Source organism: Mizuhopecten yessoensis, unplaced genomic scaffold, assembly GCF_002113885.1.
Source record: "Mizuhopecten yessoensis strain PY_sf001 unplaced genomic scaffold, ASM211388v2 scaffold10875, whole genome shotgun sequence".
In the NCBI taxonomy this organism is placed as follows: Eukaryota; Metazoa; Mollusca; class Bivalvia; order Pectinida; family Pectinidae; genus Mizuhopecten; species Mizuhopecten yessoensis.
The window spans coordinates 47296-69554 of NW_018408765.1; the positions used below are offsets into that span (position 1 = coordinate 47296).

A 22259-nucleotide genomic window follows, 5' to 3' on the forward strand; every position below is an offset into this window, starting at 1 on the left:
CCCCCTACCCTACATCCCATCCCCATCCCTTTATCCCCCTACTCTATACCCCACCCCCACCCCTCTAACACCACCATCATGATCTGTTGTATTTACCTTTTCGACCTTTGGTAGATGACACTCACAATTACTTGGAGCCTTGGTAACAATTACTCTACAAAAGAGAGACAGGATATATATATTGCAAGGGAATTTCCTACTCCATTGAAGTTGATGTTGAAATTGAATTGAGGAAAAATCACTCGAGTAGATTCAAAGTCTTCATTTTTGTTATAGAACAATGAAACTGTCACAATAATAATTAAGACATAACAGAATGAGCAGAGCTTGAATTATCCGATACTACTACCAGTATGCAAAATCATCAAAATGTCCAGTTTTAACTCACAGAGGTATTTTCGTATTTTATGTGAAAGTGGTAAAGTCAGGGTGACATTTTCAATAGTGCGTGTCAGCTGTCTTTTCTTTTAGTTGGTAAAGACAAGTTAATCTTTTTCCCAGCAAAACCTGTTAAGTGTGGGAAAAATCATCGCCTAAATCACCTAATGAATCAATACTTACTCTTGGAAGATAGTGGTGGTCTCTGTGATGATTTCTGGTGGTCTGTTTTCTAACTCCTCTACCTAAGGAAGGATTTTTAAAGACTTTAAAAAGTACAATACCTGAAAGGCTGGACACAGATTTCAGCACTTAAAATTCTTACAAAAATAATCCATTAATACTGACAATGCTAAAATCTTAAAATGGGCTGTTGGATCACTGGGTTTTTTTGGAAGTTAAAATCATTTTTTGTTTTAATGCATTCATTCATTATTAATCTGTTTTTGTAAATATCCGACTAAGACTGCAGCACTGAAGCTCATCCCTTCTTAAAATCTAACTATAATTTATGGCAATCAAATTTTTCAATATTTTCATGATTTTTGCAACCACAAATTCTTTGATAATTGATAATTGACCTCAAAGCAATGAAATTTTACAGTGTGAAGTTGTTCTTCTTCCATACCTTATCCTCTAACTCCATGTTCATCAGCTCCACTTCCTTCATTCGTTCTGCAGCTTTGCGAAGTTCCTGTAATGATTACCATTCAAGTCTTTAAAAAAGAAACATCTGAAATTCATCAAATGCCATTTTTAGCTCTCCTGGCCCAAAGGGCCTTTTAACCAAATAATATTTCATAATTGAAAACCTGATATTTTTCTCACACTAAATTGATGTTGTTGTTATTTAAAAACACTTGATATAAAGAAAAATACTATTCTGAAGAAGATAATGTCACCTAAAGGGTTATGAATAGGGAGAATAATACAAATCTTGAATGTTATTAATTCATGTCCCTCGGGTAGAATTTGTCTGTCTATGACAGATAATATTATATATCTTAATGATTATCATTATTCATTTGCTGTATTTGCTTCAATCAAAAACAATATTAATCTATATTGATATGTTTTCATAACCTCTGACCTTTGTTAGGGCTTCTACGTTTTCCTTGAGTTCCCTAAGACTTGACCTTAGAATGTCGGGGTCGCTGCTTGTCTCTCGTAAGGTATAGCTTTCTGTTTCCTGTAATAAAACATTGGAGCTATTACTTATCAGTTTTTTCACAAGACACCTGAAGGAGAAAATATTGAATTCATCAAAAATTTAAATAAACGAGAGAGAAAAATCTACATTAACTTGACTGAATGACCTTGTTCTTTTTAAATTTACCTTAAAAAAATATGTTTGAGATAATCATAGAATTTTTGTGAAAATTTTATCAATATTCAAATGACAAAGAGGACAGTACAGCAATGACAATCTTTTTCTCCTATTCTCTAGTAACAGCGACCTTGACCTCAGGCCTCCAGACTCATACATGTAGGACTATGAGAATCGAGCCACATTTGGGATGTTAATGCAGGTAATGAATACCTACTGACCTGGAGGATTTCTGACGCCGACTTGTCAACACTGGTAGAGGAGTCGTCAGAATCATCGTCAAATGTACTCAAGTCAGAGAGCTGCCTCTCTATCACCTGTCAAACAAAGTTATAAAGGTAATACATGTACATGTAGGCCGGAAATATTTAAGAAAAAGAATATTTAAGAATAAGTAAATATTGACAAAAAAATTCTTAGTTGGCATATAGAGCTAATCTTACTACCCTTTATAGCATGTCTCTGATGGCATTGTTTTTCATGTTTTTTGACATCGATACTCCAGGTTTCTCTTATCTTTTTAGCAAATGTACCATACTATCTTTTTATCTTTTTGATATCATTTGGTCTTTTCTTACCTTTTTGGTATGTATCATTTGGTCTTTCCTTACCTTTTTGGCATGCTCCAGGTCTTTCTCGTATTTGACGAGTTTAGCCCTCAGCTGCATCAGCTCCTTAGTGAGGTCTGCATTATCATCAGCAAGGTGAGCTGCCACCTGTAACCATGGCAACAGTTATATATAAATATGTATATACATATGAAACAGTTCTTTGTGTAAAAGATGTGCATTGATTAGGTTGCCTTTCAAGCATCAGCTGTAGGGAATTTCCCTTTAACTCAGCGGTAGAGCATTGGGCTGAAGAGCTAAGGGTCATGGGTTCGAGCCCCAGCGACAACACTATCTTTATCACTATTCCTTGTCCTACTACACTTTGTATCCCCTGTCATAACAGATATAAGACTTGAGTCACTTAACAATTAATAGATTACACTTGATCACATGTCAGGTTTTACATCATCCAATGTTGAAAAATTTCCTTCAGGGTCATACAAATATTCGTTAAATGCAAAAGATTTTTCACTACAAAATATCTTATGGAATCGGTTGTTGTCAATTTGTTCAAACCTGATGAGCTGATTACAAACAGTCAATGTGATTTCCGCACGAAGAGTTTATGCGATACATAACTTCTCGTCACTTACCAAAGATGGCTTTTGTATTTCCATCTTGAAAAAGTTAAACATTACATAGACCTAGATTTTGGACAGGGTACCTGAACCCGTTTTCATGCTCAAGCATTGATTTTGTGCTTAAACTAACTTTCTTTTAACACACTTAAGTCATGTCAAACGATCAAAAAGTCAAATGTAAACATGAAAAACAGCATTTGGCTTAACGTCTCCTTATAACTGTTCTAAAAAATCATTGACAAAATGAGATTTGTTTATTATTAAAACAAGAACAAGAAATTAGGCTTGAGCACGAAATCCATACTTGAGCATGAGAACAGTTTCATGAATACGGGCCCAGGAATGTGTAACTGAAAAGTGCTCCTACCCAAAATTTCAATGTCAGATGTGATATAATCTAAAATCCTATTGTCTGATGAGAATTTATTATCAAAGTTTCATAATCTGATGCATCAGTGCTTGATAGAAGATTCATACTTACATTTTTTTCTCTTTTTACTTCACTTTGCAAACTGAGAAGAGAAATTATGAAGATAACATTTAGATATTTAAAAAGAATCCAAGAACTTAATTTAACTAGTACCGATATGATACATGTACATAAGGTCAAATAAAAAAATCTTTCTGCTAACCCTACCTACCCGAGATTTTTGTGCCTATACCCTGAAGTCTTAATTGGCATTAAGTGATATGCACTGTTAAGTAAGAACTCCTGCTCAATATAATAAGCATAGTAAATATTTTCCAAAACTTTCAAAAAAAAAAGACTCATTTTTCTTAGGATGATAGCGGAAACACAATTTTTTTTTTTTATTTGCCTAATCCAGTTTAAAGGAACATGCACCAACAGGTATTATACCCCTCTTATGGATATGAAGAACATAAATGTCTATTTCAAAATGTGAAAGGAATGTTTCAAAATTTCTATAATTCATGTTTAAAACAATAAAAAAGGTGTTTTTTTAAGAAATTCAAAATTTTCAATTGATATTATTCTGGTAACACCTTTCATTGTAAGGGTGTATTAGGTTGTAAATGAATTTAGTTGAATAACGTAGTAAATTGCGTTATCAAATGTAAGTTATCTTTCTTTGTCTAATTGCCTCCTCCAACAACCCAGGTGGAGTATAAAATGGTCTGGGGTGGATGTTGCGGTATCTGTGATGTAGCATTCAAGTGAAGTGGCACTAGAAAAAATGCCGCTGGAAGCACGGTCCCACTTCAAACAGAACAAAATACATCTCCAGCACACACGCAGGCATACACACATAGGGAGATATTAGCCAGGTGGCATAGGACTAGTAGTTACATGTAGTGCCCGCTGATAAGGCAGCTCCTGCGAATTCCTCAAAAATTGTATATTCTAATTGTATTAATTGTATAGCTATGTACTGTAAAGTGCTTTAGAGTGGCTTATGTTAGCTAGATAGGGCTCTATATCAATGTATTATTATTATTATTGTTGGTTTCAAATGTTATACTAGAGTTATGCCCCTTGTTGAAACTCTCTCTTCCTATCAGGCCAGTTACATAGGAGATAAACAAAAGTAATTTCAGGGAGTATCTTTTCAGTGTGGCAGTTTTTGGAATACATTATTCACCGTGGCTTCCTTAACATCACAGAAGGGGATTGCGGAAAAACACCTAAAATGCTACCCCTAAGCTATGTGACTGACTCTTTAACAGTTATACCCACATATTGGGTTATCGGTTTTGAATTTAATCATATTACCCCTATCATGGGCTTCTGTTCTAGCTGTTACCGGAAGCCATGACCATTTTAGGCCATTAAAACAATATCTTAAATGTTTATAGATTGTTTGTTTTTCTTTGGTCACTATTTGATAACTGGGTTAGAATCCTGAAGTTAAGCTCATCCTTTATTAAAATAGATACAGGAGAAATCTCCCAATTCTGCAGGGTTCCACACAACAGGAGCCTTGTGAGAGAAGTATACAGCAAAACATTATACCTATTGTACAACACATTAGCTTTCAACCTCACAATTGCCTTCATCTGATGGATGTATGAAGTAAAACAATTAACAGCTAGTCTGGTTATTCATAAACTTATCATCTTTAACTGCTTTGAGGTGCAGGAACAAATGATCAAACATATCAAGGATTTGAGGAAAAAATTGGTAATATATCAATTAGTGTAATGTATGGCTTTCCTGCCAAATTTCACCCTGAGATACCACTGAATGAGCAGATGTGTATCTCCACTGGACAAGCAACTTCATCTGACATAGGAACGCTCTTCCTTAACCACTCTGTACTATATAAGCACCATAGAGTGCTCTCCCCTACCTTTTCATCTGGATCTGTTGGCGGTCTCTGTGAGTCAACAGCTCAGTCAACTTTTTGGCCAGTGCTTCTTTCTCTGTAAACAAAATCAAAACAAGAAATAGAAGGATGATAAATGGTCCTGATTTATCATGTCAACTCAAGTAAACATCGCTGTGCTTTGGTGCTGAAACAAAATTTATCAAGTTTGGGACTCATAAATGACATAGCTGTAGCTATTGATGAATAAACCAAATCAAATTATTTAGCAAACCATCCAAATGGCAGTATTACCTTTCACTTTTTACATTCAGAGAGACACAATTTGGCAACAACTGTCATACTAATTAGAACGGCTTCTGGTGCATCGTGATTCACACAAATGAACATTAACCAAATTAGATTCTTTCCATGTCATATTTTTATCAGGAAGTGTCATCGTATTTTTACTTACTCAAACAAGAACTTTTGCACCATCATTAAGGGATGAAACCGCTTCCAAGAAAACAACCTACCATCCGAATTTTCCAGCCGGACTTTGTTGAGAAGCTGAACGACCTCTCCAGCAGAATGTTTCCAGTGGGCGTCCTCGTTGGGCTTACTCTCCCCAGATCCTATCACACCACAAATATAGACATCACAATCTATAGACATAACATTGAGGAGAAGGAAACAGTGCATATTGTTAACCCGAGAAAAACATTGCAGTCCAGAGGAAAGCATCGTGTTTAAGGAAACAATGATACCTACAGGAAATCATTGTTGCGCAAGGTAACTAATACTAACAAACACATTTTCACACAGGTAACATTTTAAACTGTCTCATAGCAATGTCACCCTGCTCCAAGTGGAAGATGACATGCAGATGTAAAACTATGAGAAAACCAATTGAGATGAAATTCTATAAGCAATGTACACATGTAAGTATGAAACAAACACATAGACTTACTTTGCTTCATTTCAGCAAGGCCCCCCATCACACTTTTCTCTAGACGCTTCTTCTCCCTGAAAAACAAGAACAGGATAAAAACAGGATCAAAGTATTGGTAAAATGTAGTTCAAATTTGTATAATGTTACAATGTTCCTTACTGTCCTTTAGCCAAAAAGATAACAGCTGAAACTGTGCACCTCCATGGCCTCAAGCAATACTAAATGAATATTGGTATGAATTTAAGTCTATCATAAAATCCATATTCAAATATTAATAAGAAATGGTAGAAACTTACTGTTCAAGAAACTTTGTGTTTTTGCCGTTGAAGTCACATTTTCCGATTTCCTCTTTGAGCGACTTTAACTTTTCTAGGTCAGCCACAGTATTGATATACTCTGAACTGTAAACAAAACGATTATACAAATGTTTATAATTATTGTTGGGTTCCACTGTAAATCTTTAGAGTAATAAAACCAGCAACTGCATCCATAGATGTACAAAAAAGATAATAAATATATATATCAAATATTAATCTTACATTAAATCTTTAGAGTAGTAAAACAAGCAGCTGTCCACAGATGTACAAAAAAAGATAATAAATATATACCTGGTATATCAAATATTAATCTTACATTGTGGAGGGCAATGGGGTCTCTCCCCAGGCCGGGACATACCCAAGTCCTTAAAAATGATAGTTGTTATTCTCTGCTTATTGTTCATCATTTAGGGTAATGGCAACAACTAGTTTACCCGTTGTCAGTGTGTGCCTGGGCGGAATGCTGTGCTGGACATCTTCAGTATGATATTTCAGTGAGATAGCACTATAAAGTCGGCATTATATCCACGCTATCACAATGATGCAAATACACCAACATACCCTGTCTCCGGCATACATTCACGCATGCCATATACACAACACACATGGAGGCACGTCCTTAAATGACCTTAACTATTAATATGACATTAAACCTTTTACAACCGACCAACATATGTTTTTAGTTTACACATTCAGACAAGTGTAAAACATTAGAGTAAGGATAAAAGCTACTTTACATATTATATCTGGGACTTAGTAAGAGTAATCTCCCTTATTTATCATGCCCATAATTTGTGTTAAGGTTACATATAATCTTTGTACCTGTATTCTTCAACCTATGATTTGTTTTAAAGCTAAAGATAAAGATCAGGGTAAAAGTAAAGAATATACGCTACCTTACACATCATGCAAGTAATCAGGGTAAGACTTAAGGTTATACGCTACCTTACACATCATACATGTATGTGACAAGGGTAAGAGTTAAGGTTATACGCTACCTTACACATCATACAAGTTACCAGGGTAAGACTTAAGGTTATATGCTACCTTACACATCATACATGTATGTGACAAGGGTAAGAGTTAAGGTTATATGCTACCTTACACATCATACATGTAATCAGGGTAAGAGTTAAGGTTATATGCTACCTTACACATCATACATGTATGTGACAAGGGTAAGAGTTAAGGTTATACGCTACCTTACACATCATACATGTAATCAGGGTAAGAGTTAAGGTTATATGCTACCTTACACATCATACATGTATGTGACAAGGGTAAGAGTTAAGGTTATATGCTACCTTACACATCATACATGTAATCAGGGTAAGAGTTAAGGTTATATGCTACCTTACACATCATACATGTGATCAGGGTAAGAGTTAAGGTTATACGCTACCTTACACATCATACATGTATGTGACAAGGGTAAGAGTTAAGGTTATATGCTACCTTACACATCATACATGTAATCAGGGTAAGAGTTAAGGTTATATGCTACCTTACACATCATACATGTGATCAGGGTAAGAGTTAAGGTTATACGCTACCTTACACATCATACATGTAATAAGGGTAAAAGTAAAGGTTATACGCTACCTTACACATCATACATGTGATCAGGGTTAGAGTTAATGTTATACGCTACCTTACACATCATACATGTAATCAGGGTAAGAGTTAAGGTTATATGCTACCTTACACATCATACATGTAATTAGGGTTAGAGTTAATGTTATACGCTACCTTACACATCAAACATGTAATCAGGGTAAGAGTTAAGGTTATATGCTACCTTACACATCATACATGTGATAAGGGTTAGCGTTAAGGTTATACGCTACCTTACACATCATACATGTAATAAGGGTAAAAGTAAAGGTTATACGCTACCTTACACATCATACATGTGATCAGGGTTAGAGCTAATGTTATACGCTACCTTACACATCATACATGTAATCAGGGTAAGAGTTAAGGTTATATGCTACCTTACACATCATACATGTAATTAGGGTTAGAGTTAAGGTTATATGCTACCTTAAACATCATACATGTGATCAGGGTAAAAGTTAAGGTTATACGCTACCTTACACATCATACATGTATGTGACAAGGGTAAGAGTTAAGGTTATATGCTACCTTACACATCATACATGTAATCAGGGTAAGAGTTAAGGTTATATGCTACCTTACACATCATACATGTAATCAGGGTAAGAGTTAAGGTTATATGCTACCTTACACATCATACATGTAATCAGGGTAAGAGTTAAGGTTATATGCTACCTTACACATCATACATGTAATCAGGGTAAAAGTTAAGGTTATACGCTACCTTACACATCATACATGTGTTCAGGGTTAGAGTTAAGGTTATTCGCTACCTTACACATCATACATGTGATCAGGGTAAGCGTTAAGGTTATACGCTACCTTACACATCATACATGTAATAAGGGTAAAAGTAAAGGTTATACACTACCTTACACATCATACATGTGATCAGGGTTAGAGCTAATGTTATACGCTACCTTACACATCATACATGTATGTGACAAGGGTAAGAGTTAAGGTTATATGCTACCTTACACATCATACATGTGATCAGGGTTAGAGTTAAGGTTATACGCTACCTTACACATCATACATGTGATCAGGGTAAGCGTTAAGGTTATACGCTCCCTTACACATCATACATGTGATCAGGGTAAGAGTTTAGGTTATATGCTACCTTAAACATCATTCATGTGATCAGGGTAAGAGTTTAGGTTATATGCTACCTTAAACATCACACATGTGATCAGGGTAGGAGTTAAGGTTATATGCTACCTGACACATCATACATGTGATCAGGGTAAGAGTTAAGGTATATGCTACCTTAAACATCATACATGTGATCAGGGTAAGAGTTAAGGTATATGCTACCTTAAACATCATACATGTGATCAGGGTAAGAGTTTAGGTTATATGCTACCTTAAACATCATACATGTGATCAGGGTAGGAGTTAAGGTTATATGCTACCTTACACATCATACATGTGATCAGGGTAAGAGTTAAGGTTATATGCTACCTTAAACATCATACATGTGATCATGGTAAGAGTCGAGGTTAAATGCTACAATAAATTTAATCTGTATGGTGTGAGTTATAGTTATAGTCTACTTTAAACAATATACCTACCACTTGTGTCAGAGTTATCCCCCCTTAAACTTCATACCTATGATTTGTGCATTATCTTATAATATGTCATCAAGTTAACTAAGTTATCCTTCCATCTTTATTTCAAATCTCTCTTTATATGTTTTTTAAAAGATACACACCATTCAGATGCTTTCCTCAATCTTTACTAACAACCTGACCAAGACATTGGTAGCATTATGAGAAACACTCAGGAAAAACGTTACACTATCAATACATGTACTTACTTGATCTCTGAAGCCTCGTTCTCATCGAATGACATTTTTAAATCGTCCTGTTACAGAAAAAAACATACCTCAATCACAATTAGAATCAAAATTCATGTTAAATTAAAAATGATAATAATAACAAATAGATAACAACAATATTATAACTTTATTAGATGGAATAATAACTAATAAACGAAACTGATAATGACAGCAGTTTAGTTTTTTACACAACTTTTCAAGCATGAAAATTCATTGGTATTTAAATATGCTATGGTATGTCATTTAATAAAATAAGATTTTGAAAAATTTGGGGACTTAAATTATTTTTACTAAATATTTTTTTAAGGAAAACTCACCAAATCGGTGTGATCAGTTGTCATCCACTGAAAAAAAATGACTATTTTTGAGTACTTATATATAAACCACTTTTTATGAACATAAATATTCATGACTGTTTAAACATTTTTATCAACATGAATCCTTATAATATACTGATGACTATCGATGAAAAAGCTTTCAACGTGAATTGATAAACTTATATATACCAAAAAGAATATTATCTATTATTGATAATTTTCTACAAATAATTACATGGATCAAAATAACATACATATATATAAACATGAACATTAATGATTATCAAAGAATTTTAGTAACTATGAAATATCAATGATTTATGAATACATTTTTGAAATATATTTATTGCATGGATACTGGTTTAGAAAATATTTATTTCATATATCATATATAATAAGTACACAGGTTAATAGAAATATTAATAGGATCCGGCAACGAGATTTTGAAACTTATATAAAGCCATCTCCCTTGTAATTAAATTACATTAAAGAAGTACTACAACATACAGTTATTGATACACATAGATTGTTTAAATTAACAGTTTGTGATGATACTGACCATTTTATGTGATGAACCAAAAATAAAAAATAAAATACATAGGTAGGTATGGTAGAAGAAAGGAAACAGTAATGAAGAGAGCATGAAATTTGCAGATAATCTATAAATATTCATAAGCATTCCTATGTAGGGTTACATGTGTCACTGGTATCTAATATGTACTTACATCTGCAACCTGCATAAGAAGCTGAAAAAAATAATATAACATTTTATTCTGAACGTTATTGGTTAGTTTAAGATTCAGCTAGAAGTCAAGTTTGACCTAGGGCACTTTTTCTACAAGTACCCCTATTTACAATTACAACCGTTTATGAAAAGTAGATTTTAGTCAATATCATTTTCCTTAAACAATTCATATCAATTTTATTCAATTTCTGTTTATAAATTATACCAGGACTTACCTCTTCTCTCTCCTTGTTGCTCTCCTCAAAATTAGAGGTCAAATCCCTATACCCGGTCATGAAGCCTTCTAGATGACCTTTCAACTGATAAAGGTCAAAGGTTACATATTATAGTTCAAAGGTCATGTATAAATTGAAAGCAAATTTAATCTTATCATTTTATTGTTTGAAAAACTTGGAGCAACATTATAAAATCGGATCCATTAAAAACCAACATCAATACATAAACAGGAATGCAGAAGCTACTTCTCTTAGTTTATATGTAACTGCTCTTTGTCATACTTTGACAAAATAAGATGCGATAGGTGCATTATGCATCAATACTGGAAATCAGATACAATATAAATACGGATGAAAACACAGCTTAAATTCAATAAACCACACATAGACCTACTATACATATATAGTATATATGTAACACAGAATACTTGCCTCCTCTCGGTCGATGTTGTCAATATTCCTGGTGAGATTTTCCAAGATTTCCAGCCGCTGCAACAGATTATAGGATTGTGGTCAACAGTCGAAAACGTCAATACACGTGAAAGAATTATTGCAAACAATGTGTATATGTTGTCAGATAGACTTTGTACATGTTGTCAGATAGACTTTGAACATGTTGTCAGAGATTGTGTACATGTTGTCAGATAGACTGTGTACATGTTGTCAGATAGACTGTGTACATGTTGTCAGATAGACTTTGTACATGTTGTCAGATAGACTTTGTACATGTTGTCAGATAGACTGTGTACATGTTGTCAGATAGACTTTGTACATGTTGTCAGATAGACTTTGTATATGTTGTCAGATAGACTGTGTACATGTTGTCAGATAGACTTTGTACATGTTGTCAGAGATTGTGTACATGTTGTCAGAAATACTGTGTACATGTTGTCAGATAGACTGTGTACATGTTGTCAGATAGACTTTGTACATGTTGTCAGATAGACTTTGTACATGTTGTCAGATAGACTTTGTACATGTTGTCAGATAGACTTTGTACATGTTGTCAGATAGACTTTGTACATGTTGTCAGATAGACTTTGTACATGTTGTCAGATAGACTTTGTACATGTTGTCAGATAGACTTTGTACATGTTGTCAGATAGACTTTGTACATGTTGTCAGATAGACTTTGTACATGTTGTCAGATAGACTTTGTACATGTTGTCAGATAGACTTTGTACATGTTGTCAGATAGACTTTGTACATGTTGTCAGATAGACTTTGTACATGTTGTCAGATAGACTTTGTACATGTTGTCAGATAGACTTTGTACATGTTGTCAGATAGACTTTGTACATGTTGTCAGATAGACTTTGTACATGTTGTCAGATAGACTTTGTACATGTTGTCAGATAGACTTTGTACATGTTGTCAGATAGACTTTGTACATGTTGTCAGATAGACTTTGTACATGTTGTCAGATAGACTTTGTACATGTTATCAGATAGACTTTGTATATGTTGTCAGATAGACTTTGTACATGTTGTCAGATAGACTTTGTACATGTTGTCAGATAGACTTTGTACATGTTGTCAGATAGACTTTGTACATGTTGTCAGATAGACTTTGTACATGTTGTCAGATAGACTTTGTACATGTTGTCAGATAGACTTTGTACATGTTGTCAGATAGACTTTGTACATGTTGTCAGATAGACTTTGTACATGTTGTCAGATAGACTTTGTACATGTTGTCAGATAGACTTTGTACATGTTGTCAGATAGACTTTGTACATGTTGTCAGATAGACTTTGTACATGTTGTCAGATAGACTTTGTACATGTTGTCAGATAGACTTTGTACATGTTGTCAGATAGACTTTGTACATGTTGTCAGATAGACTTTGTACATGTTGTCAGATAGACTTTGTACATGTTGTCAGATAGACTTTGTACATGTTGTCAGATAGACTTTGTACATGTTGTCAGATAGACTTTGTACATGTTGTCAGATAGACTTTGTACATGTTGTCAGATAGACTTTGTACATGTTGTCAGATAGACTTTGTACATGTTGTCAGATAGACTTTGTACATGTTGTCAGATAGACTTTGTACATGTTGTCAGATAGACTTTGTACATGTTGTCAGATAGACTTTGTACATGTTGTCAGATAGACTTTGTACATGTTGTCAGATAGACTTTGTACATGTTGTCAGATAGACTTTGTACATGTTGTCAGATAGACTTTGTACATGTTGTCAGATAGACTGTGTACATGTTGTCAGATAGACTTTGTACATGTTGTCAGATAGACTTTGTACATGTTGTCAGATAGACTTTGTACATGTTGTCAGATAGACTTTGTACATGTTGTCAGATAGACTTTGTACATGTTGTCAGATAGACTTTGTACATGTTGTCAGATAGACTTTGTACATGTTGTCAGATAGACTTTGTACATGTTGTCAGATAGACTTTGTACATGTTGTCAGATAGACTTTGTACATGTTGTCAGATAGACTTTGTACATGTTGTCAGATAGACTTTGTACATGTTGTCAGATAGACTTTGTACATGTTGTCAGATAGACTTTGTACATGTTGTCAGATAGACTTTGTACATGTTGTCAGATAGACTTTGTACATGTTGTCAGATAGACTTTGTACATGTTGTCAGATAGACTTTGTACATGTTGTCAGATAGACTTTGTACATGTTGTCAGATAGACTTTGTACATGTTGTCAGATAGACTTTGTACATGTTGTCAGATAGACTTTGTACATGTTGTCAGATAGACTTTGTACATGTTGTCAGATAGACTTTGTACATGTTGTCAGATAGACTTTGTACATGTTGTCAGATAGACTTTGTACATGTTGTCAGATAGACTTTGTACATGTTGTCAGATAGACTTTGTACATGTTGTCAGATAGACTTTGTACATGTTGTCAGATAGACTTTGTACATGTTGTCAGATAGACTTTGTACATGTTGTCAGATAGACTTTGTACATGTTGTCAGATAGACTTTGTACATGTTGTCAGATAGACTTTGTACATGTTGTCAGATAGACTTTGTACATGTTGTCAGATAGACTTTGTACATGTTGTCAGATAGACTTTGTACATGTTGTCAGATAGACTTTGTACATGTTGTCAGATAGACTTTGTACATGTTGTCAGATAGACTTTGTACATGTTGTCAGATAGACTTTGTACATGTTGTCAGATAGACTGTGTACATGTTAGAGACTCTAAAACTGTCATGGTCATTTGAATTACAACATCTCCAAATGAAACAATCACGTATTTGACCTAATTGTAAGAACCATTAGAGGCACAACAGGCAAGAGCCTGTGAACGCTTTGTTCGAGCTGAAATCATTGGCGCTCTTAACTTACCGGAGGACTGCGCTCTACTTCATCCATGACGTCATACTGGTGTAGAGTCTGGTGGTAGAAATAGATTAGTAATGAATAAAAACATAAAATCTGTGGCTTAATAATATATATATATAATCACTCAGAGTTGCTCCCAATAGCCACCAGATGTTGTTGGTGGGTTTTTTACGGGGATGGAGAGAAGCGAGTGGCTATCTTTGGCACAGGGGCTCGGTTTCGAGATTTTTGATAATGAACATTACGCATACAAACACATATCCGTTACAAAGGACACCTACAAATATTCATTCTTTCCACACACAATAACACAATGGAATCTCCTTCCCATAGCAGCAGTACAATGCACAACACTAGAGGACTTCAAGGCACACTTACCCTATGCAGCCCTTGAAGCCCTCACCACACTCTAAAAAACATACCCCAGCTTGCAATTGTATCTATACCTTGCACAAAAAACAACAACTAATCAATGTAAATAACCCCCTTTTTCACGCCTCTGCAATAGGACCCCCGAGGGCATAAACGTCAACATTGATGGAGCCCCCGTATTTTCGTAAGATATTTTTTTTAATAGATCGTGGAATCAAGAAAAACACTGAAAAATATTTTTTATAACGTCTGCAAAATGTATGTAACAGACGGTCACACTAATTTGCGCCATAGGAGATTTAGCGCCATAGCTAGGTGCGCCATAGGAGATTTTGCACGCCATAGCAAAATGTAAGTGTTATATCCACAAAATATTTCGATGGAGATATAGATTTAAGATTTAAAAATACAGTAGAGTTAAAAACCCACAAACGAAGACAGTGCCTAACCCAAATAGTATTTAGAAACAAGTACTAGGACATCATTACCCTAGATGTACCGAAGTACCTACGAGCTGGGATGAAACTGTACCGCCTTGACGATGGGAACATTAATATTGCAGCCAGTGGTAATATTTATTAAGAGACAATGTTATCAAACCTGTGTACTTTAAGTGTGTGACTATTAGATAGACTGTGGATGTACATGTGGACAATGTATAACATTGTGTGCAATAATGTTCAATAATGTTCAATAAAGATTATAATTGTGTTGTACATATGTTATTAATTAATCTGTTCATTAAATAAAATTAATATATATTTATAATATTTAAAAATGTGTTATTCTCTCTAATGTTTCTGTGATTGATATTTAAGTAGATGTAATAAATAAACTGTTGTAAATAAATTCTAAAATTAATATAAAAAAAAATCATGTCTTACTATTTTAAATTGTAATTTATTCCATGTTTACATGCATAAATAAATTCTTTTTTTCCACTCAAGTACTAGTCATGTCTTATTGATTGCTATGTCGTATTTTGCAAATTTACGAGTTACTTCCCTTGAAATTGACTTCTGAATCGCGAAGAAATATTTTGTCGATTTCCTAACAAAATAAACATTTTTTAAGAATGAAACTTTACCACAACCTGTTTATTGCATACACCAAAGGAAAAACACAGTTATTTGCTGAAAATAATTCTTATATTTAGCTATGGCGTGAAAAAACACGTATGGCGCAAATTAGTGTAAAAGTGCTTCGTAATAAAGATCGATTTTCTAACAAAGTACACATTTTTTTAAATGATACTTTACCAAAACATGTTAAATGAGGAATAATCGAAATATTTCGTGGATAAAACATTTTGCTATGGCGTGCAAAAATCCTATGGCGCACCTATGGCGCTAAATCTCCTATGGCGCAAATTAGTGAGAAGATACAAAAATGCACGCCTAGACCGGGGTTCAAACCCGGGACCCTCCGAACTCTAGACGGGTGCTCTACCAACCGAGCCACCGACTGTCGACATATAGTACTATACTCCAAGGGTTACGCTATCTGCAGAAAGCGTAATCAGTGAGAGTAACTCCTGGAGTATCTAGGATGATCTAGACTATAAACCCAAGTGGCGTCAACTCTCATATGTACTACAAAATTCTACTAAAGTTGAACTAACCCAGGTTTAAGCAGAGACGCATAATATACGTCTCTGGTTTAAGTAAAGGACATAAGCCGGAAACTGTCTATTATGTAAAATATTTGGCAGTCTGGGACAGCCGTCTCACACCCGTAGACCCTCGAACCAGACATACACACCCTCACGCACACATATCTGTTACAAAGGACACCTACAAATATTCATTCTTTCCACACACAATTGCAATAACACAATGGAATCTCATTCCCATAGCAGCAGTACAATGCACAACACTAGAGGACTTCAAGGCGCACTTACCCCATGCAGCCCTTGAAGCCCTCATCACACACTAAAAAGCATACGCCAGCTTTTATCTTTTATCTAAACCTTGCACAAAAAATCACCAAAAAAAACAAAAGAACTAATCACTGTAAATAGCCCCCTTTTTTACGCCTCTGCAATAGGACCCCCGAGGGCATAAACATCAACATTGATGGAGCCCCCGTAAAACAAAGAAGAAGTTTGAGGCTTATATCGTACTTAAAACACACACCCTCTTTGTGTAATATTGGACAGTTCCAATATCTGTTCAGTATGATACAATAGAGGACAGTGGTGTTCTTTAGCATACTTTGCATGCTCTTGTACAAGTGAATGCATTACAGGCCCGAGTAGAATTTAGTCTCATTTGTATAATGTCGTCAAACAGTGAAGGTGCGTTCCCAACACAGTCCATGTGCAGTACATTTTGAGCATCAGCGTTCAGTATTGAAATGGATTGAATTTAAATAAGAAAGAATTAACCGTATATTTCTGGGATTATATCTGTGAGAGAATGAAATGAAAGAATTAAACACACAATTAAAGTGAGAAAATTCAAGATTTCAACACCACCTTCAAAATATTTTCATCAAAGATATATCACAGCTATATATCTGGGATTATACTCAAATATCTCCAGGGATGATACGAAAGAAATGTTGTGCACATAAATTGTGGGGGAAAGATTTCAACTGCCCTCAACTCCAAAGTGTTATTGCCAAAATGACGAATTCAAAGGAAATTACAATTAATGCTGGGAATGTGTCTCCCAGTCAAGTGTTTGGATAGGTATGCATCGATATGGATGTTTCATGTAAAAAAAAGTGTTCTATGATTCAAACCTTCTTTTAAGGAAAAAATATAATGCATGGGAAATCTATAATAAATAAATATTTATTTTCATATTTATTCTAATACTATGTTTTCCATTGTATAATATAATTATCTGCTCATTCAAAAGCTTACCTTTATCTGTCCAATATGTTACCTGTAGCCGTCCATTAAGGGTATTCTTTTGAGTACTTATTGGACAGCTACAGGTAGCAGGTGATACCTATGAATTCTGTTGGATATAGTACGCAAACAGCAATGGATGACACCACAGGGGATGAATGATTATAAATTATTTCATATGAAATACAAAAAATAACTGTGAGCCCCTTCACGTGTGCGTGTTACCTTATGGAGCCTCTGTGTGATGTCCCCGAGCTGTTCCTTGATGACGCCCTGCCTACTCCTGGTCGAATCGTAGACGGGTCCCACTAATAAGCTCATGTCGACAACCTTCGGGATGAGATCCTCTGCCAGCGATAGACGGGCTGTGTTGGATACGTTTGGGCCGTCGAACTGGCTCAGTCTCCTCATGGTCGCGTTGTAAGCTTTTTTCGGCTTGGGTTTCGTGCTTTTCTGCGCCATCAAGGTAGCCTTACTTTTATCACTTACAACAGTTTTCCACATGCTATTCGACCTATTATCCTAGAGAAATTGACCATGCAACTTTGTGTGCCTAGCAACGGTTATTTATAAGAAATTTTTACTCTATTCAATTGCTACAACTAAATAAAAACCAGACTTTATCCCCTTACACTAACCCCCCAACGCCCCAGTAAAACTCGCTCACTGCCTCAAAACTGTCATGGTTTCGTCGCTGGGAACGAGTATTCGATAAAAATAGAGTTGCACGTAGATAAACATGCAACGACGCCCTCAAGAATGTAACTATGACGTCATAGTGATTGTGACGCAATGACTATTATTGCGTATGAACTGAAGGAGTCACGTCCCTTTGATGATCAATGTTCAGTAAAATACGGAACGACGTGTTTTTGGTGTTGGAACTGTAGCGGAACTGAACTGCTTTCATAGCTCAATTGGTAGAGCGTCCGTCTAAAGTTCGGAGGGTCCCAGGTTCGAACCCCAGTGTGGCCGTTACATTTTCTCTCTCTCCTTTTCAAAATTGGCGAGCTTGCCAACCCTTATTTCAAGCATTGGGACTACGATTATGCAAGAGCGTTGGTTGTATATATTGTATATATGTTGTAAGGACCGTTTTATACTATCTGCTTAGCTATGAGTGGTTTTTTTTACTGTAAATCGTGAAGGTTTCGAGAACACCTACTTCCGCCAGAGGTCGATCCGATGGTATTTTCGAGACGCTTTTTACGCGCGAGCAGAATACAGATCGCTTAGTGTTCCTCGTTTGTTTGTCGTAAAACAATGAGATAGTAGAATATGTTATCGTACTTACTCACAAATTAACCAACGCAAAAATAAACATATCTCCTAAATATGTTCTTAGTACATCAACCCTAAACAACAAACTTTCTCTCTCGGCGTCTCGCTTTACGACGTAGCGGAGACATTCAGTAGACTGTACATTTTTTAAAGAAATATGCCATTCGGTTTGTTTCGTATCAAAAAGAAAAGAAGAAGCAGGAGAGAAAAGAAACACGTGCACCACCCATGGGATTCGACGCAATGTTGTGCTCGAGTCGAGGTCCAGCAAGTATATTTCTACGCTTAATGGTACGGAATCTGCCGAGTTGTGCCGAGTGCCCTGTTACACTCTTCATGACCATCCTGTGTTTATTTAGGAGAGTGGTGCTAGGTATTAAGTATAAAACAAACAGATCGCTATACGTTATCGACTTTCCCGTTAATATTTACAAGTTGGAAGTATGTGGTATAAAGACACATTTTAACTCTGTCCGCACATTAAAACGGACTGTTGACCAAAGACCATCACCGCCGTACTGATCAGCCGGGATTGATTCCCTGTATTATTTTTGATATCATTTAACAGAAGAGTTTGTCTATGCATAATTAGTATAGTTTCTGGATCGATAATGCGAGTTTCGCCTAAGAGCGTTTCCATCAGTCAAAGTGCCTGCCCGACACAGTCGTATCGAGGATTTCCCGCCAATATACATCCTCGATATCTAGGGGTTACGCTCACTTTCCTCTCTACACCCCTGTAATCATCCTCGATATCTAGGGGTCACGCTCACTTTCATCTCTACACCCCTGTAAGCATCCTCGAGATCTAGGGGTTACGCTCACTTTCCTCTCTTCACCCCTGTAATCATCCTCGATATCTAGGGGTCACGCTCACTTTCATCTCTACACCCCTGTAAGCATCCTCGAGATCTAGGGGTTACGCTCACTTTCCTCTTTACCCCCCTGTAATCATCCTCGATATCTAGGGGTCACGCTCTCTTTCCTCTCTACACCCCTGTAATCATCCTCGATATCTAGGGGTCACGCTCACTTTCCTCTCTACACCCCTGTAATCATCCTCGATATCTAGGGGTTACGCTCACTTTCCTCTCTACACCCCTGTAATCATCCTCGATATCTAGGGGTTACGCTCACTTTCCTCTCTACACCCCTGTAATCATCCTCGATATCTAGGGGTTACGCTCACTTTCCTCTCTACACCCCTGTAATCATCCTCGATATCTAGGGGTTACGCTCACTTTCCTCTCTACACCCCTGTAATCATCCTCGATATCTAGGGGTTACGCTCACTTTCCTCTCTACACCCCTGTAATCATCCTCGATATCTAGGGGTTACGCTCACTTTCCTCTCTACACCCCTGTAATCATCCTCGATATCTAGGGGTTACGCTCACTTTCCTCTCTACACCCCTGTAATCATCCTCGATATCTAGGGGTTACGCTCACTTTCCTCTCTACACCCCTGTAATCATCCTCGATATCTAGGGGTTACGCTCACTTTCCTCTCTACACCCCTGTAATCATCCTCGATATCTAGGGGTTACGCTCACTTTCCTCTCTACACCCCTGTAATCATCCTCGATATCTAGGGGTTACGCTCACTTTCCTCTCTACACCCCTGTAATCATCCTCGATATCTAGGGGTTACGCTCACTTTCCTCTCTACACCCCTGTAATCATCCTCGATATCTAGGGGTTACGCTCACTTTCCTCTCTACACCCCTGTAATCATCCTCGATATCTAGGGGTTACGCTCACTTTCCTCTCTACACCCCTGTAATCATCCTCGATATCTAGGGGTTACGCTCACTTTCCTCTCTACACCCCTGTAATCATCCTCGATATCTAGGGGTTACGCTCACTTTCCTCTCTACACCCCTGTAATCATCCTCGATATCTAGGGGTTACGCTCACTTTCCTCTCTACACCCCTGTAATCATCCTCGATATCTAGGGGTTACGCTCACTTTCCTCTCTACACCCCTGTAATCATCCTCGATATCTAGGGGTTACGCTCACTTTCCTCTCTACACCCCTGTAATCATCCTCGATATCTAGGGGTTACGCTCACTTTCCTCTCTACACCCCTGTAATCATCCTCGATATCTAGGGGTTACGCTCACTTTCCTCTCTACACCCCTGTAATCATCCTCGATATCTAGGGGTTACGCTCACTTTCCTCTCTACACCCCTGTAATCATCCTCGATATCTAGGGGTTACGCTCACTTTCCTCTCTACACCCCTGTAATCATCCTCGATATCTAGGGGTTACGCTCACTTTCCTCTCTACACCCCTGTAATCATCCTCGATATCTAGGGGTTACGCTCACTTTCCTCTCTACACCCCTGTAATCATCCTCGATATCTAGGGGTTACGCTCACTTTCCTCTCTACACCCCTGTAATCATCCTCGATATCTAGGGGTTACGCTCACTTTCCTCTCTACACCCCTGTAATCATCCTCGATATCTAGGGGTTACGCTCACTTTCCTCTCTACACCCCTGTAATCATCCTCGATATCTAGGGGTTACGCTCACTTTCCTCTCTACACCCCTGTAATCATCCTCGATATCTAGGGGTTACGCTCACTTTCCTCTCTACACCCCTGTAATCATCCTCGATATCTAGGGGTTACGCTCACTTTCCTCTCTACACCCCTGTAATCATCCTCGATATCTAGGGGTTACGCTCACTTTCCTCTCTACACCCCTGTAATCATCCTCGATATCTAGGGGTTACGCTCACTCTCCTCTCTACACCTCTGTAATCATCCTCGATATCTAGGGGTTACACTCACTTTCCTCTCTACACCCCTGTAATCATCCTCGATATCCAGGGGTTACGCTCACTTTCGCTCTCTACCCCCCTGTAATCATCCTCGATATCTAGGGGTTACGCTCACTCTCCTCTGTACACCCCTGTAATCATCCTCGATATCATGGGGTTACGCTTACTTTCCTCTCTACACCCCTATAATCATCCTTGATATTATGGGGTTACGCTTACTGTCCTCTCTACACCCCTGGAACCATCCTCGATATCCAGGGGTTACGCTCACTTTCGCTCTCTTCACCCCTGTAATCATCCTCGATATCATGGGGTTACGCTTACTTTCCTCTCTACTCCCCTATAATCATCCTTGATATTATGGGGTTACGCTTACTGTCGTCTCTACACCCCTGGAACCATCCTCGATATCTAGGGGTTACGCTCACTTTCCTCTCTACACCCCTGGAACCATCC

General features: G+C 36.8%; 1 protein-coding gene across 1 annotated transcript in view; it reads right to left on the reverse strand.

Moving 5' to 3' along the window:
• Positions 1-18497, reverse strand: part of LOC110463194 (centromere protein F-like) — a 65753-nt gene extending 47256 nt beyond the window's left edge. The window contains exons 1-18 of the mRNA XM_021517587.1: positions 17957-18497; positions 14506-14553; positions 11594-11650; positions 11162-11245; positions 10927-10947; positions 10202-10228; positions 9864-9910; positions 6410-6514; positions 6132-6187; positions 5698-5796; positions 5207-5279; positions 3379-3409; positions 2317-2421; positions 1927-2022; positions 1469-1567; positions 1007-1072; positions 562-623; positions 97-154 (exon numbers count right to left, since the gene is read on the reverse strand). Of these exons, the coding sequence (XP_021373262.1) occupies positions 97-154; positions 562-623; positions 1007-1072; positions 1469-1567; positions 1927-2022; positions 2317-2421; positions 3379-3409; positions 5207-5279; positions 5698-5796; positions 6132-6187; positions 6410-6514; positions 9864-9910; positions 10202-10228; positions 10927-10947; positions 11162-11245; positions 11594-11650; positions 14506-14553; positions 17957-18235 (1413 nt within the window). The 5' untranslated portion in view covers positions 18236-18497. The remainder of the gene's footprint in view (positions 1-96; positions 155-561; positions 624-1006; positions 1073-1468; positions 1568-1926; positions 2023-2316; positions 2422-3378; positions 3410-5206; positions 5280-5697; positions 5797-6131; positions 6188-6409; positions 6515-9863; positions 9911-10201; positions 10229-10926; positions 10948-11161; positions 11246-11593; positions 11651-14505; positions 14554-17956) is intronic.
• Between the last annotated feature and the right edge of the window lie 3762 nt (positions 18498-22259).